The 19,015-nt window shown below is 38.5% G+C and overlaps 1 protein-coding gene across 1 annotated transcript in view; it reads right to left on the reverse strand.

The window, feature by feature from the left end:
- The window catches only part of LPAR1 (lysophosphatidic acid receptor 1), a 72,622-nt gene that overhangs the window by 35,219 nt on the left and 18,388 nt on the right, over positions 1–19,015 (reverse strand). The window contains exon 2 of the mRNA XM_032212511.1: positions 5,502–5,676. Within this exon, the coding sequence (XP_032068402.1) occupies positions 5,502–5,561 (60 nt within the window). The 5' untranslated portion in view covers positions 5,562–5,676. The remainder of the gene's footprint in view (positions 1–5,501; positions 5,677–19,015) is intronic.

The following is a 19,015-nucleotide window of genomic DNA, read 5'->3' on the forward strand; positions in this document are numbered from 1 at the left end:
TTTCTCAACTTCAGCAACTGTAAGATGTCTGTATTTCAACTCCCAGACTGGACAATCCATAGAGCAAAGGGAATGTGTGTTACTGTAAAAAAAAAAAAGGGGGGGGGAGTGATACAACTTATGCAAAAGGTCACAGATTTCATTGGAAGCTATGATTACAAACAGCCACTGTCCCTGTTGGAAACTATGATTAAATCCTCCACAAACCACTCATTAAAAAAAATGGAAGAAAATGCTGACCTTTCTTACTATTTATGCATTCGGAAATTACTACACACACACACACACACACACACACACACACACACACACACACACAGAGTTAAAAAAAGATACGTTTTAAGAAAGGGGAAAAACAGAATATTTTTTAGGCAGAGTTAAGAAAAGACAGATGGATATAACTTATAACGCAAAGTATAATGCAAACATTCTGAAAGGGATACTTCAAACCTTTTATTCCTATAGATTATAGAGATGTTATAGCATACTTGCTTGTTGGGGTTGTGTTAATCAACTGAACCGTCTGGTGGCTTGTGCATAAACCTTACACAAGTTTGCTTATTTACTTATTTTTTTTATCCAAGAGATACAGTACAATAGTAAAGTGAATGTGCTATGTAGAAGCTTTCTGGTTCAATGCCAGCAACCCCAGGAACAGTTGGAAAAACTTCTGTCTGGAATATCAGTCATCATCCATATAGTGAACTAAATAGACCAATAGCCTGACTTTTTAATGTTTAATAATCTCTTTGTTAAACCATTTAAGGATCAGAATAAATAGCGACTGCAATAGAGAACAGAGGGGAAAGAGCACTGGATAAAGAAAAAAAAATCAACAAATAAAAGTTCACAATTATAAAATGTAAAATCCATCAATTAGTTTAGTATATTTATAGAACCAAATTCATTCTCTTATCAAAATGCTATGTAGACAATGCATTATTCATCATGATGTTGCTTCAAAATGCAATAAACAGCTAACTAAAACAAAACTTTCAGTAAATTCTGAAGATATGAGTGTGTAAATATAAAGATAAGACACTTATTCCAAGAAAAAGAAAGCTTTGTGCAGAAAGAGTCAGGTTGTCACTAAATAAAGGATTCAACAAAACATTTGGGACTATATTTGACAGACAATTAAAGATTCATTTGAAAATAGTAACACCAAATTGTAGAGAGAAATTCAATATTTTGAAAGGCAGAAAAATTTAAAACTGTCTTGGGTTAATATCAGTTATGCTTATTAAAATGATTACCCAAGGTATTTAAAAAAAAATTCAAATGGAGCTACTTTTAGTCCCAGACAAACTTTTGTGAGATTGACAAAGAATAGTTAATAAATTTATTTGGGAAACAAAACAAAAACTAGCTATTAACTTAGCGTTAAAACTATGGTCCCAGAGGAAATGGAATACTTTTTTTAATCCTTGAGATAAGAGGGTTTTTAGGCAAGGTCGTTGATTGATATGGGATGTTAAGATCTTATGTTTGATGTTTTAGTCTTTGTAGTGCAAAAGTACGGAGGAGAAACCTTCAATATTAACATTCAACGAAGATTAAAAAGCAGAAGTATTTATTGTGTGTGCCAATGAAAGTGTTAAGAACAAGAAATCACTTGTGATCATCTTTTATTTTCAAAGTTCTGTCTGACTTATTGATTCATGTGGGAATAATGACGTGGCCAGTTATAGCCATGAAGACATTCCAAGAGCAAACAAAATTATTGGCAACAGGACGAAGAAGCTGGACACCCAGATGTTTTTTCTTTATAATTTCAGGACAAAGAGCATGACCCAAGAAGAGAGACGTCTAGCAGCTATGTAGACAGGAATCGTTTGGATATTTGATGCTGGGATATATTTCCACACTGAGGGATTCCTAGCAAAAGTTAAGTTATACCTCACCAGACTGGGAAGAATTCTACCAGTCTGGAAAGTACCTTGGAAACTGAATCCATAGGGCTTTAAAATCAATTGTGTAAGGAACAGAAAACAGAACAGAGCAGACAGAATAACAGAACAGAATAACAGAGTTGGAAGGAGCCTTGGAGGTCTTCTAATCAATCCTCTGCTCAAGCAGCAAAATCTATTCATTTCAGACAAATGATTGTCCAATCTATTCTTAAAAATCTCCATTGTTGGAGCACCTATGATTGCTGAGTACTAAGAATGGGATTGGGAGGAATATGCAGATTATGGAGGAACAGAGCCACAAGCATGTGACTACTATCAGGAATAAATCAAATGACGTATCCCAGGGAGTCCAGTTCCTTGGCACAAATGCATAACTTATCAGGAATAAACAGGAAGAATTAGAAGTCTTACTGTTGAAAGGCAAATTATGACTGAGTAGGTATTACTGAAAGCTGCTGGGACAAAGTTTATAAATGAAATTCCAAGACTGAAAAGTATGACTTATACAAAAGGACACAAAAGGGGGGGGGGGGGCAGAAGAATGGCAACATGTGTGAAGAATGTGCAAACATGCTCTAAGATTCAGGAATGTCAGCCTGAGGATCCACTTGAGATCATGTGTGTAAGAATACAGTATCCATAAAAATATTATTTTGTGCTGCAGACAAAACCAGGCAGAAAATATGATAACATCCTCCTGACCCATAATAGAGAGCTTTCAAGGAAGAGAAATTATATGCATGTATCTATCTATGTATGTGTTTGTATGTGTATGCATATGCATGCACCTTCAATTCAGTCTTGACCCTTAGTGACTTCCTGCAAGTGGACAAGTCCCAGAAAATGGTTTGTTATTGCCTCTTTGCTAGGGCTGAGAGAGAGAGACTGGCCCAAAGTCTCCTAGATGGATTTGTGCACACACAGTCTCCTTGTTTCTAGCCTGATTCCTTAACCACTACTCCAAACTGGCTGTCAAAAATAATAATGCAATACTTTAAATACCAAAATATTTATTGCAAAAATCTTATCCAAAAGCTCAAGTTCCCAAAAATGGTTATAAAGTATGTTATTCCTACTGACTTCATTTTAGAAAGGACGCTGACAAATTTGAGGATGTCTATAGGAAAGGTATGCAGTGGCTCAGTGGCTAAGATGCTGAGCTTGTCAATCAGAAAGGTCAGCAGATCAGCGCTTGAATCCCTAGGGCCACATAAGGGAGTGAGCTCCCATTACTCGTCCCAGCTTCTGCCAACCTAGCAGTTTGAAAGTATGTAAAAATGCAAGTAGAAAAATAGGGACCACCTTTGGTGGGAAGGCAACAGTGTTCCGTGAGCCTTTGGCATTTAGTCATGCCGACCACATGACCACAGAGATGTCTTCAGACAGCACTGGCTCTTCAGCTTTGAAACGGAAATGAGTAGCTCCCCCTGGAGTTGGGAAGGACTAGCACATATGTGTGAGGGAAACTTTTACCTTTATAGGAAAGCAATCAAGAAGGGGCTTGGAAAGAAAATTTATAAGAGACTGCTGGAAATACTGTGCATTTCAAGTCTGGAGAAGAGAAGACTGTGGGGTGATATGACAGTTGTCTTCTAATATCTGAAGGGTTCTAATATAGAGGATGGGACAAATTGTGTCAGAGTTCTTTATTTATTTGTATAACTGTATCCCGTCTTTCATTCAGGAGTTCAGAGCGTTGAACATTGCATTCCCTCCTCCATTCCCCTCCCCACCACATAACAACTTTGTGAAGTAGGTTTGTTTGAGAGAGGTGACTGGCCCATAGCCACTCAGCTAATTTCAGTGTATTAAAATCTGGGTCTCTCCAGTGCCAGTCTCACTCTTTAACCACTGCAACACAGTGAAACCACAGAGTGTTGAGAAGACAAGACAAAAAGCAACGAGTTTAAATTACAATGGAATAGATTTCATTGGACATGATGAATAATTCTCTGATAATAAAACTGTTCTACAATGCAACAGAGTCTTCTTTGTACAGGTGTGTAAACAAAGGCTACCAGTCCTGGGTGCTTCAGTTAGTCTGAGTAAGAGTTTGGATTAGACGATCTCTAAGGCACATGCCAACTCTCACATGCTTCAACTGCATTACTGTATGTGGATAATGTGTCTTTATTAGAAATCTAGGGACTAAGAAATACATCATTTGGTTCTAATGCATATTTTCTGCTATTCAATAAATTGAATTAGTTTTTCCATTTGTTTTTGTCACAAACAATCTTCATGTTGTAGAGTTAGTGTTCTTACATATAATGTACGAGCTACTTTTATTGTTTTGGAATATGTCAGATATGAAATACACATACATTTTATGTGTATTTTACACTTTAACGTAAGGAGAGCCTGATGGGACAGGGAACGTAGTCAGGGAAAAGAATGAAGAATGAAAACACTCTCCCACTGTGATGCAGGAGGCCGAGTAAGCCACACCCACCATGGCCACACCCACCCAGAGAACCAGTTGTTAACATTTTTCAATCCCACCCCTGGTTGCTTCCCCAAAGCACATCAATACAATCTTCATTGCCTACATGCAGATTCCTCAGGTAATATATTCAATAAACACTTTTAGAATATTGCATCTTAAACCATCTTTGATCTGCTTTAGCTGGGGGACAACACTGAGATATAGGCAGAGTCCTGCAGACATGTTTTTGAGAAAAAGACAGTAGTCTCTTCTCACTCCAGAACAAGGAGGTTGTGTAGATTTGCCCTAAGGCAGGGGTGTTAAACTCACATTGTCATGGCGGTGTTACATGATGTATCAGGCCGGGAGTTTGACAGCCCTGCCCTAAGGTTTTCCTTGCTGGCTAGGTTTTCCTTGATCATATTCACATATAAAACCATTGTGTAAATAGAATGCTGTGACAATGCAAACAACGATCTCTTTAATGACACATTACCGAGGACAGGCTAGGCAAAGGTATGAAAACAATTCAAGCATCCTATTGGATATAACTTATGTCTTGAACCACCACTTACTCCATGTGTTGAAATGAGAAGAAAATAAAAGATGTTTCAAATTCTACCATCTCAGAAGTTTCTCTAGTTGTGTTTTTGTTTGCTTTCAAAAGGATTTGCATCTCATCCACAGCAGTCACAATTATATCTTCTGACCTCTATTGCTCCCTCATAGCAAAATCTCTTAATTTTTTTTTAAAATAGAAATTCAGCACAATCATTTGAGTGAAAGAGCAATGGGGGTGCAGTGGTTAGAATAAAGTATTGCAGGCTAACATACTGCACTGCCAGCAGTTTTATTGTGACTGGCTCAAGGTTGACTCAGCTTTCCATCCTTCTGAGGTTGGTAAAATCAGGATCCAGATTGTGGGAGGCAATATGCTGACTCTATAAACCGCTTAGAGAGGGTTTCAAAGCACTATGAAGCAATATATAAGTCTAAATGCGATTGCTATTAATAGATCCTTACTAATTTACTGGCCATTCAGGCCATAAGGAAATCACATGTTCTTATAACATAAAATCTGAGATATCTGAAGTCTGACAGTTTGTAGGCATTAAAGTTGTATATGAAAGGGCACAGTTAAGTTTAGAACTTTTTCAACTTACTTCAATTATTTCTGGCTGCGTCATCATAAAAAAAGGTACTTCCGCTGAAGGATCTGCCATATTTACACAGCAAAATTAATTACTTTTTAAAAGAACCTTCTGCCTTTTATGCTTCAGTGTTATGAATAAATTCTTGAGATTCTTGATCAGTTCTTAGTCATGCTGCTTTTTATCCCTATAAGACAGAATTAGACTTTAAAACCTTAGGAGACATTAAACACAATTCTCAATAAAACAACCTTTTTAGATGAATAATCATTTAACAAAAAGCATAAGAACATACACATCTTTCAGTGCATAATACAAAATGTTAATATAGAAAAACACATACAGCTTTCAACAGTTTTTACATTGACAATATATTCTTTTGTTTATAAATTATATATCACAAGTCGCAAACTAGAATAACGTTTCAAAAACCATTTTAAAAAAATTCATTGATTTGAATTTCTGCAGAATTAGGAAGCGCATTCAAGCAAAAGTTTCTAAGCTGTAGGTTAGCCTTAATGGTAGCACTGCCTCCAGAATCCTAAAAATGTTTAGAAACTTTTGTGCAGGTTAAATATATATTTGTCCTTTTGCCTACTGAAAAATGTAGAGTTGCTAAATGTTCTTATCCCAAACCACAGACTAGAAGAGTGGGAAGAAACATTGTAGCCCTGATCTTGCATACTCACTCACTCCTTCCTTCTTTCTTTCCTTCCTTCCTTCCTTCCTTCCTTCCTTCCTTCCTTCCTTCCTTCCTCAATGGGGGAAGAGATTAGACTGTTTCTGTTCCTCATTAGCAATACATATTTTCCTATTGTCTTTAAATGCAACAAACGTTAGTTGGGGAAGCATAGTTTGCTGCATTTATATGTAATAGGAACCTATAGTTTGCCACTAATTAGAAGCAGCAGCTTTTAAACTTTTATTTCCAAGTTCAGATGAAGAGAAGGAGGGAATATGATCCTAATGCCCATCAGATGCCACTTATTTCATGATTTGAAGTGTTATCTATCTAGATGTGCCACATACTTTCACATTATATACTAGGTCCTCCTGAATCCAAGTCCTGGCTTTTAATGTAGTGGGGTGGTTTAGAGTGGAACTTTCCCAAACTCATTGTAGGCATCTTTCATGATCAAAACTGTTAGGCATCCCTAAAACTTCCTTGTATCTTACTTTATTTCATTCAACAAAGTCCTCTAGGTATCGGTGAAGATTTGGGAGCTGATCAGGGATCTTATAGGGAGAAGGACTGGAGAATTCCAATACTTCCAACTTCTGTGCAAATGCCTATATTTGTATTCAGCTGGCTTTAGGATAGGTCTTATGTGTGGAAGGGGTCTGCATCTTTATTTAAAAAAGCACCAGAAGGTTATGCAAGTAGTCCTTGAGTTATGACCACAAATGAGCCCAAAATTTATGTTGCTAAGTGGAACTGTTTTTGCCTCATTTTATGACCTTTCTTGCCACAATTGTGAATCACTGCAGTTGATAAGTTACTAACATGGTTGTAAAGTGAATCTGAATTCCCCATTTACTTTGCTTGACAGAAGTTAGCAAAAGGTGATCACATGACCCAGGACACTGCAACCGTCCTAAATATGAGTCAGTTGCCAAGTATCTGAATTAACTTTTTTAAAATATATGTTTTATTGATACATTTTAAAATAAACTTTAAAAGTTCCATATCTATCTGAACAGCACATTGTCTGAATTTTGATCATGTGACCCAGTGATCGGTTTCAAAACTTTTTGGAACCTACTCTGGGTGTGGCCTGCTTTGTGGGAGTGGCTTGCCAGCCATGTGACCAGGTGGGAGTGGCTTGCCGGCCATGTGACCGGGTGGGAGTGGTTGTCGACCATGTGACTGGGTGGGAGTGGCTTGCTGGTCATGTGACCGGATGGGAGTGGCCAAGACGATGTTACTGAATTCTTTGCCCCTATGGATGATCTACAAAAAGAAGATATAAAAAGGAAATTTATTATTTTGTGCACTTACTACTTAAATAAGATTAAAATAAGTACACAAAACAATAAAAGAGCTATTTACAGAAGGTAAGTAGCTTACTACTTACTAGTATTTCAAAGGAAATAAATACATATTTAATTTTACACATGTGGAATAGTGTTTGCACAACAGTGGAAAAAACAAAGATATGAAAATAAATAAATATTAGAATGTGCAGGAATGAATAAATTGACAATTAAAATCAAGAAGGCTTCAAATACTTATCATGTATTTGACAGATCTAAAATAGTAGTACTTACACCAAATAGAACTTACATCAGAAATGCAAAAGACAAAGAGTTTGTAGAGCATTTTAGGACAACAGTTTTCCTCCAAAATCTTTTTTTTTAAACCAGAAGATGACCCAATTCCTTTTAAATTTTGTTACATGCAATTTGAAAAAAATGTTTTTAACAACATAAATAGATACACTGTGAGCATTCTGACAATAACCACAATGAAATGTTTGTACAGTTCACCGCCTCCCTGACTTGTTTCAGAAAGCACCAGGAGACAAGAAAACTAAAAAAAAGTGCCGGGATTTATATATCATCAGAGGCAAGAAGCCAGAAAGCCTCTTAACCATCCATAAAAGCGGCTCGCAAATCTCCGAATCAAATTATAAATAGGACTTTCAGGTCTGTTGCCTTTAAAAAAAATTCACATTGATCTCATCCGCTCACTTGCATGCTTTTCTCTCTCCCTTTCTCATCCTCAGTACTGTACTACTACTACTATACGTTGCTGGTTTCTAGACGTTGTTTGATAACCGCCCATTCAAAGTACGGTAGTCTAAGACACCTTCTTTTTCCCCTTTTCGAGTGGATAAGATGTAATATTTCCCTAGTTGGCTATGGGAACATCTCTCACTCTCTCACACTCCGTCTCTCTCTGTCTCTCTGTTGCGCACACACACATTTAAGAGGTTTCCCTGGCAGCGTTCATCACATTTTGTTATCTGGGGGCTCCCGCTTGGCAGGAAACTGCTCCTTGAACAGAAAGCTGGAGGGAAAAAGGGGGCGAAAAAAGGTAGACTACAAAAGAGGAATTCGAATAGCGCAGAGAGACACGAGCAACAAGAGGGACCAGGCGGCTGCTTGGGAGCTGTTGCTGCCGACGTGTTGCTTCCCATTCAAAGAGCCCCGCAGCTGCGGCATTACTATAGAGACATTGCTACCAAACCTTAGAGCAACCCGCGAGACCGGGGTAGACCGAGTCCCAGCCGAGGCACCTTCTGTTGTTGCCGCTGCCATCTGGCTCCAGCAGAACGCGGCACGGGAGGGCTTGAGGATGCGGTGCGGCCGGCGCAAAATACCGTCCGTCTCCCTGTGCTCAGAAAAGGAAGCCCGGATAAGTCCTTTGCTAGCAGGCAGGTTCTAGGATGCCTGCCGCCACCAAAGGATCTTCCTGGAGTTGCTTTTCTGAGCACGGGGAGACAGATGGCACAAAATACCATCTGTCTCCCCGTGCTCAGAAAAGGAAACCCAGCTAAATCCTTTGCTAGCAGGCAGGTTCTAGGACGCCTGCCGCCACCAAAGTGCCTTTCCGGAGTTGCTTTTCTGAGCACGGGGAGACAGATGGCACAAAATACTGTCCGTCTCACCCTGCTCAGAAAAAGAAGCCCGGCTAAGTCCTTTGCTAGCAGGCAGGTTCTAGGACGCATGCCACCATTAAAGAACCTTCTCGGAGTTGCTTTCCTGAGCATGGGGAGACAGATGGCACAAAATACCGTCCGTCTCCCCTTGCTCAGAAAAGGAAGCCCGGCTAAGTCCTTTGCTAGCAGGCAGGTTCCAGGATGCCTGTCGCCACCAAAGGATCTTCCCGGAGTTGCTTTTCTGAGTACAGGAAGACGGACGGTCATCCTAGAAGGTCCTAGGAGACTGGCCGTGTCGCGTAAGCTTCCGACCCCACCCCCATGCTTTCTGGCGGCCAGGCATCTTAGACAAGTCCAGTGACCTTGCAAAGGCCTTGTAAGGTCCCTGAACTTGTCAAAGACACCAGCCGTGCCGCATAAGCTCCCCCTGCCGCCCCCGCCCCCTGCTTTCTGGTGGCCATGTGGCCCTGCAGTATAAGCGAGCCTGGGATCCTTGCAAGGTTGCAAAAGGTCACTGGACTCGCTTATAGTTCAGGGCTGTGGCAGGCCACTCCAGATGGCCTGCCACTGCCCTCCTGCCCCGCGCTTAGTTGCAGCTTACTTACCTCCTCAGAGTCGGCAGGCAGCAATAGAGAGCCAAGCAGGAAAAAAGGTAAGTGGGTTTAGATAAGGTTCTTAGTGGCGGGTGGGGCCATTGGTGAGCCAGCCAATCAGTGAGTGGTGGGTGGGGCTAGGATAGTAAAGACAGGCAGGGAGAGTGAGCAATGGAGCAGCTTTCGGACAGGCGGGGGCAAGCGAGCGAGCGACAGGGCCAGGGCAGGCGTTCCAGAACTTACTTCCGGGTCCACTGGTGGAACCTCTTCTAACCAGTTCGGTAGATTTGATGAACCGGTTCTACCGAACCGGTGCGATCCGGTAGGAACCCACTACTGATGTGACCAAGGGGTTGCTTCAATGGTCATGAGTGTGAAAAATGGTGATAAATCACTTTTTCCAGTGATGTTGCAACTTTGAAGAGTCACTAAACGAGCTATTGTAAGTGATGGATTACTTGTACAATTTTGTGAAGAGTTCCTGTACATTGAACAGCACACTTGGCAGATTATCAATAAAACACTGATTATATGGCCAGTCCCAGCAGGATGGGAGAAATCCCTTCATTCTGTCCTTCATGTTGCACAAAAGTCAAAGAAGGCCAGACTTTTATGTCTGGAAAAACTTTCCCAAGTCCTTGGTTATGCACAAGATGCCCTGCAGAAAGAGGACTCTGTCTATCACATTGCAGATATATTTGCACATAGGGCAGGTATTTCCGATTGCTTTCAAAGTATACTGCAAAGTGAATAAATATTTTCTGTGCAGGAAATGTTCTGAGTTAAAGCCATAATAGGTATTCTTACTTATGCCAGAGGCAGAGAACAATCCCTCTTTTTTCAAATACTCTGCATGTGCCATAAACTAAAGAAATGGAAAGTGACTCCAAATGAAAACTGGGTTCTATGGACAGAATTACTCTATGGGATCCTGACAAGGCAAGTAAGAATTTTAGATATATTTTGTTTACTTCATTTACATTTTCCTGGAATAAACTTTACGGATATCATATCTTAATTTTTAAGACAAATATATAGTTTATATTTTCTACTCAAATTTGTAATCCCTTCTGAATTTGGATACCAAACCTATTTTCCTCTAGAGCAGGGGTGTCAAACTTGATTTCATGGAGGGCCGCATCAGGGTTGTATTTGACCTTCAGGGGTCAAGGTGAGCATGGTCAGTTTGACATCACTTGTGTCAGGGTGCCTATGGTGGACCGAGCGCTCTGCTAGCGAAAACAGGCACCCGAGCTCCATTTTCAGCTGCAACAGCCTCTTGAAACCTTCTATCAGCTAAAACAGAGCTTGGGGAGGGGCACACATGACTGTCACAAGCTCTGTTTTCAGATGTAATGGCCTCCTGCAACCCTCTGCCAGTGAAAATGGAGCTCAGGGGGAGCTGCACATGGCCCTCTCGAGCTCCATTTTTGCTGGCAGAGGCACTGCAGGCCGGTCCTTCGCTGTTTCCAGAGTGGTCTAGTGCAGTGTTTTTCAACCTTTTTTGTGCAAAGGCACACTTTTTTCATGAAAAAAATCACGAGGCACACCACCATTAGAAAATGTTAAAAAATTTTAACTCTGTGCCTATATTGACTATATATAAAGTAATTTTCCCACGGCACACCTTACACTATGTCACGGCACACTAGTGTGCCGCGGCACAGTGGTTGAAAAACACTGGTCTAGTGGGCCAGATCTAAGCATCCCATGGGCCAGATCCGGCCATGGGCCTTGAGTTTGACACTCCTGCTTTAGACCAAAGAAAGAGAATATGAAGTCTTAAGGCCACCCTCTAAGTCCTGTTTCCTGTAGCCGAGTGGCCACCAACCTTTGAGGCACCAGAGACCAGTTCTGTGGAGAGAGGTTTATTTCGCGGACTGGAAGGGACATGGTTTTGTGTGCTGCCTGCATTCTGTAGATGAGGCTTCACTTCTTTGTGTGGACCAGTTTCTGGCATGCTGCAGACTAGTGCTGGTCCACAGACCGGGGGTTAGGGACCCCTGCTGTAGCTTAAATATTTTTGTGATTTCACATATTAAAATTATAATGTAAAATTTAAAATTACCTCAAAAGAATGAGAATGAAAAAACGAGAGAAAGAGAGGGGGGGAGGGGGGACAAAACACAACTAAAACAGAAGAAAATGGAAAATCCTGCCATGATCAGTCTCCCCAATTCCACCTGTCCATCATATCACCCATCATCAATATCATCACCATCTAGTATATACTGCTTGCAATCTCAAGCAACATCTTAAAACAGCTTACGGTAAAAACACCAATAAAATATATAATTCAATAATACAATTCATAAAGCAGTGTTAAACAATATCAACCATAATCAAAGAAATGCATTTAAAATAATTAGGGAAAATGGAACCAATCTTCCACTATTCATACATGGAAGGCCAGGATGTAAAAGGTATCCAAGAGGAAATATATCTGGCAGCTCCTGAATTTCAGAGAACAAATCATGGATACCACCACAGAGACAACTTATAAGCAGCTACTGGGGTAGTCAGTGATTCTTACTACACGTGACAGAACCCTGATTAGCTCAGTAACTAACTAGGACTGTAACAAACAAAAAAAGCAAGTTGGCAGGTAGTCTGGTTACAAGTTATCCAGCATCATAACCAAAACCTTGACTCCGGCTCTGTAGCTAATTGGAGTTATTTCCACAAATATAACATGTATAGGAAGAATAGAAATTCACCTAGTTTTTACTTATAGGTATGATACCCCTTTGGTTTGAGGGTCTTAACTTCTCAATAAGTAATTAGAGGCTTTGGTAAATTATGAGTTAACTTCAGCAGAGTTGTTAGTTATGCTTTTTCTTGCAAGAAGTACAATTTCTGTAGCATTCTTTTGACAAGAGCTAGAGAAGTCAACCAGAAACACATTGTAGGGCTGACCACAAATGTCTTCTACATAGGCTAACTAACAGGTTGTGGTTTTGACACTCAGCTATTGTAAGACAACCTTGCAAATGAATCCATTACTAAGGAAGGTGACTTTATATTTAGCTTAAGCAGTGGTTAGGAATGCCCAAACCAAGGTCTGGAGGTAAGCAAAGTTCATTGTGTGTATAGGTCGTCTTCGACTTACAACAGTTCATTTAGTGATGGTTCAAAGTTACAACTGCATTGGAAAAAAGTGAGTTATGAGTTCTTACTACACTTGACATTTTTCACAGTTAAGACCATTGCAGCATTCCCTTGATCCTGTGACCTAAATTTGTATACTGATTGGCAATTGGTTCATATTTATGATGGCTGCAGTGTCCCCCCAGGGTCACTTGATCACCTCCTGTGACTTTTCGACAAGCAAAGTCGATGCTAACAACGTTAAGAAAATTCGCTTAGCAACAGAAATGTTGGGCTCAATTGTGGTCATACGTCAAGGACTACCTGTAGTAAAGAATACAGCCAGAAATAATTAACTTACAGTATATGATAATATATAATTAATGGAGAATTATAGAATGGCTCTGCTTTGTACGCATGTGCGACCATCATGTAACTTGGTAACCAGTCACTAATTCTCTTACTTTTGTTTCCTGTAGTACAGGGGTGTCAAACTGGTGGTCCGCAAGCTGGATGCGTCATATGCAGGCCACACCCACCCCAGCTCCTTGAAAGGAAAAACATTGCGATATGTCACATGACGGCAACGTGACGTTGCAAGTTTGACACCCATGCTGTAGTAAATTGTATAAAAATAACTGTGCCTGATTTCTGACATGCTTCTTGGATGTGAAACTGTACAGAAATGAAAGAGTTTTGCCTTTCCTCAATCCTGCGTGGATATTGGCTTTTTCGCATCGGGTTCCCATACCTAGCCAGCTTTCTGCCAACACAGGCATAGTTGGGCTGCTTCGCCTGTAAACTTTTTGCAGCTTCTGGATGAAACTCAACGACAATCCACATAAAATGCACTGCAGTAGTCTAAATAAGAGATGAATAGATTTAGCTAGGCAGATTGCATGTTGACTATTCCCTTTTTGGGCACAAATAACTTGAAAGTAAATATTTCTAGCCAGCCTGACAATGCTGACGCAAAGGAGCGCCCTCAGACTAACTACTTCTTGAAGAATGTAGCTCTATTTAGAATTTTCAGACCCAGGAATTACAAACCCTTGAAGTCCTTGATTTATAACAATTCATTTAGTGACTGTTTGAACTTATAACAGCACTGAAAAAAAGTTACATGACCATTTTTCACACTTATGACTATTGTAGCATGGTCAATTAAAATTCAGGCACTTGGTAACTGACTCATATTTATGACAGTTGTTGTATCCCAGAGTCATGTGATCACCTTTTGCGAGTTTCTGACAAGCAAAGTCAATGGGGAAGGCAGATTCAACAACTGTGCTACTAACAACTACTGCACAGATTCACTTAACAACAGTAACAAGAAAGGTCGTAAAATGGGACACAGCTCACTTAATAATCTTGCTTAGCAACAGAAACCTGGGGCTCAATTATGGTCGTAAGTTGAGGACTACCTATATTGGGGTTTATTGGCCCTTATCCAGCCCATCAATGTTTCCAGGCATTTGTTCATGACATGCACCATTTCTTCTGATTTAGATAAGGTAGAGAAATGGAGCTGTGTCATCTGCATATTGTTTACCTGCAGCCCCAAAATTCCTAACAATCACATCTGATTGTTTCATTATAAATATTATGAATTTTAGATAGCATTGGGACAAAACAGGGGCTCTTGGCACCTCACATCATAGGCATCCATCCATAAGTGATTCAATAATAGTTTGTGCACTGCCCCTAATTCTCATCAGTGATTCAGGAAAAATTTCCTTACAGCATTCAAAAACTTATCAGATCCCATAAGGATCACCTAAATGGGTCCTTTTCCCCATTTTCAGAAAAGAGCATCAGTTAAGATATAGGTAATTAAATTAAATAGGTAATTAAACCAAATATTTCAAAAAGAAACCATTGATTCCCAATTGCTTTTTACTGATGACTCACTTCCTTTTAACACAAGAGAGATCATTGAGAAGGTCAAAATGTCACTGCGGTTCATCTGAGAGAAAGGAAATAAGTTTTAGCAACTAGTTAAGAGTGGTAAATAAGGCAAACTATTATTTGCAAGAACCGAGGTCAGCACAGTTGAGCCAATTCTATACGACTCGACTCACTCAATAATAGATGCCAAGTCAGCAATTTCACTTCCAGTCAAATGATACAGGATTCCTGTCTTTCTGGAAACTGTCCTGGTCCTTCCTCTTCCCAAAATGGAAGTGTAGCCCACATGTGCACTAAAAATTTCTAGTGACGTAGATAAACAAACCAACTTGTAATTGAGGAGCAGAACAGCTATTTTAGGTTAGTTCTAGCGTTTGGACTATATGTATTATTAGGATTTGTTTTCCTTTGAATAAAGTCATCATTCATATATACACACATACATACATACGTACATACATACATACACACACACATATATATATACACAGTATATATATATATATATATATATATATATATATATATATATATATATGTATGTATGTATATATACATACATACACATATACATACACACACACACACACATATATATATATACTGTGTGTGTGTATGTATATGTGTATGTATGTATATGTATATGTGTATGCATATATATATATATATATATATATATGTGTGTGTGTGTGTGTGTGTGTGTGTGTGTGTGTATAATCTCCTGTGCTAGATCTAAGTGTACAAAAGAATCAAAGGAATTACAAGTCTACATCTCAAAGGAATTAAGATTTTGAACTTTTAGATCTAAAAATCAGTTTAAAAAATAAGTTTATGTCAAGCCTGTATGATATAGACTTAACATATATAAAGTTGACAATCTACAATATATGTCAGCAGTAAAGCAATAACCCTTTTCAGAGTTAATAGACTCATCTGGGAATCTACCAGGCTCAATCTATGGTATGGATAGTGCAGTTCTGCAAATATGGACACAGGGGAGCAATTAATGTACAATTAGTACTGTATGTTCCAGGACTAATGAATCAATACATTTTTTATGTTTTGTTTTCCTGAAGTTTTAAATTACTTTTACAATTTGAAAAGACAACTTCAGGAAAACAAAACACTAATGGAAGCACTGAAATAATGGAAAGACTGATAATTCATTTGTTTTAATTCTCCTCTTACAAAATATCACAATGAAGCCAACTTGTGGTCAAGAGAAGCTTTATGAAGCTTCTAGCCTGACCATTAAAGGCATTTCTAAATGAACTTATTGAGTGTTTGGATGTTAATATTTGTTTTTCACTTGAAATGCAATTATGGAAGTTACAAAGACGAAGTTTTATCCTAGGGCTTGAAAGAATTGTGAACCTGGAAAAAAATAATTTCTTCCATGCTAATACTAATACTTTTTTGTAATTGACAGTATAAGGCAGAACATGTCATCTGACTATCACAGCATTTTCTAGTTCCTGCACTTGGCAAAAAGAAGTGACCTGCCTATGACAGCTTGCAATTTAAAAATTTTTAACAATACATTTTGAGGCTGAATTATTTTATTATTACAAGGTACAAGATAGATAAATATGGACTCCAGTCTTCTGGCCTTTCGGAAAGGTGTTAAAAACACCTATAATATTAATTTTAATCCATCCTTGCCTTTTTAAATTATAAATTTCAAATATTGTTTACTAGCATACGGCCCAGAGTCAATCTATGAAGGAGATGGACAATTTCAAAGAGGAAAAGAAAGATAGCTAGGTAGATAGGATAGACAGACAGACAGAGTGAGAGGGCCAGGACTGGAACTGGAAAGCAAAGTGGCCCGTTCCCCTAAGATTCCCCACGCTAGCCCAGACTTTTTTTTTTACAATGTAGAGTAGCTTTTACAAATTATTTTTAAAAGATAACCAACCAATTTTGTTGTATATATGATGCACAATGACAATAAAGGCTATTCTATAACTACCTCTGTACTTTTAAGATGGCTATAGACCTGAGGATTGTTCTCAGTGAAGCAAATGGCAAGAACTGATGGGCCATATTCGACCTAAACGGAAGATTGCTTTCTTATGCATGGAGGAGTTTTGAAATGACACAAAAGGGCACGCTAGGCACAAAAGATCAGATCCACATGTGAAAGTCCAATTAAATAAAATTTATTTATTGCTACATAGCCTATGCACAGGAATCTTCTCAACTAACAGTTAGCACCTGCTTGGAGTTAGATAAGGGTCAATAGAATTCAAGAGGGGGTTGGGCTTTGTCTGGTTGTGGCAGTGTAAGAGATTTTAGACTGATCCCTCTTTTAACTCTGCCGCCAGGTCCTGCCACTCCTTCTCCTAGTTAAAAGTTAAAAGTGAGATCAGCCTAGAATCCCTACGTAGCCACAAGTGATCTAAGCCCAATAGTATTGATATTTATATCATTAATATTTCTATTTCTTAAATACTGTCATGCCAGATACCTTGACATTCAAAGATATGCCCACTATGCTTTTACATTGATAAAAATATTTCTCCGCAGAGTTCACTGAGATCCAACTGTCAACATTTATGTACATAGTTATAAAGAACTTTGAAGTGGCTATGGTTTTCTGCCAATCCTTTACTGATGTTTATTGATTTACTGTACTTTATAATTCTACCCAGGCAGCAAAAGAGAGTTGGATAAGGAAGTACCTTTAAAAAAAACACAGAAAGGAAGGAAGGAAGGAAGGAAGGAAGGAAGGAAGGAAGGAAGAAGACAAGAAAAACTGCATTCTATGTAAGCAGCTCCCTGCAATGAATGTTCTCACTAAATAACTGCATATAAAGTCCTTGCAATGAATGTTCTCACTAGATAACCTCATATAAAGGATTAAAGCATATCTTTACTTGGGAATAAGTCCATTAAATCATTTGAAACAATGAAATTATATTTTTGAAATTAAGAAACCCAGAACAGAGAGCACAGAATCACTTTCCATCAGAAGCGCAACCATATAAATTTGATTAATAAAAAAATAAAAAATAGTGCATATCACTGCTGTTTTTATTTACATACACAAACGTACTGGAATCCACTTTAGTATTTGTACTAATGCAGCTGTTTTTAATTTGTACTAATGCAACTGTTTTTAATGTATCCATACCAACATATGAGGGCATATGCTGTGCATGCACATATGTAACATTTTTGAATGCATATCAAGCATGTAACATTATTTGGGGAGGGCTGGTCTTGAATCTTTTTATGGCACAATATTTTTCCCCTGCAAAACCATCCAGCTTAAAGGCAGGTTCATATAAAGGAGAGCAACATTAAGGTTGCCCATATTATCCAGTAGTAGTTCACATATGGTTGAAATCTTTCTTATGGTGAAATTTAGGGGTTTCTTCCCTATTAAAAATGGCTGTTCCGAATTCACACATTTTATGAAAATCCATGTCAATACAGAATAATGAAATCAAAAGCAAAGCCTAAGCACTTCTTGTGTAATAATTGTAATATATAGGTCATATTTATTTCATAGGTTTTATTTTATGAAATCCACAATGTGATACAGTATGCCACAAGCAGAGAACCAAACACTAGCAGGAGGTAAGTGCAATTGTTTGAAAGAATAAAATAATTTGTCTCTCACATTACGGATCAAAAATGAATCTGTTTCATTCATACAACACTAGATTTTTGTATACAGAGGTGCAAATTGAGGTCAGGTTTTCTTCAAGTGGGAATGATATCAATTTATGTGGCCTTGGCCCACGGATGAAAAAACAGCTCTAATAAAATAAAATTTAAAAATGATGTAAAACATGGACAATTGGTATGCAATTTTCTTAAAAAAAGGTGTGTGTGTGAGTTTTTGTAGTTTAATCTGGAGTATATGCTTAAACTAAAAACACAAATTATACATTATTGGAAACTTGGAATTGAGGATGTCAGATGAAATCCTGAATATAATTTATGATAGGTACCATAAATCAAATACTATAGGAAGTATGATTATACCACTTTAAAAAAGCTTCAATTAAGTATAATTATTTTGGCATAGCACCTGTTAACATTTAAGAATGATTCTTGTTGATATTTCTTTTTCCCCGCTCCCTATGACTAGAAGAGCATTTAACCTTAATCTTCAGTTAAATTCTGGAAAATAATGCTGGGAAATGAGTGGGAGAGTCTGCTTTGAGTGTTGTTCGCTACAAAAAGACATTATGCTAACCCCTGGGGGGGGGGGGGAGCTTTTATACAAACTTGACATTTAATAATCAGACCTGGACCGTAAATGATTTTCAAAAAACAATTAACTGATTGACAGCTATTACTACTGCAATTTCCAGAAATGTTT

Source organism: Thamnophis elegans, chromosome 3, assembly GCF_009769535.1.
Source record: "Thamnophis elegans isolate rThaEle1 chromosome 3, rThaEle1.pri, whole genome shotgun sequence".
Taxonomy (NCBI): Eukaryota; Metazoa; Chordata; class Lepidosauria; order Squamata; family Colubridae; genus Thamnophis; species Thamnophis elegans.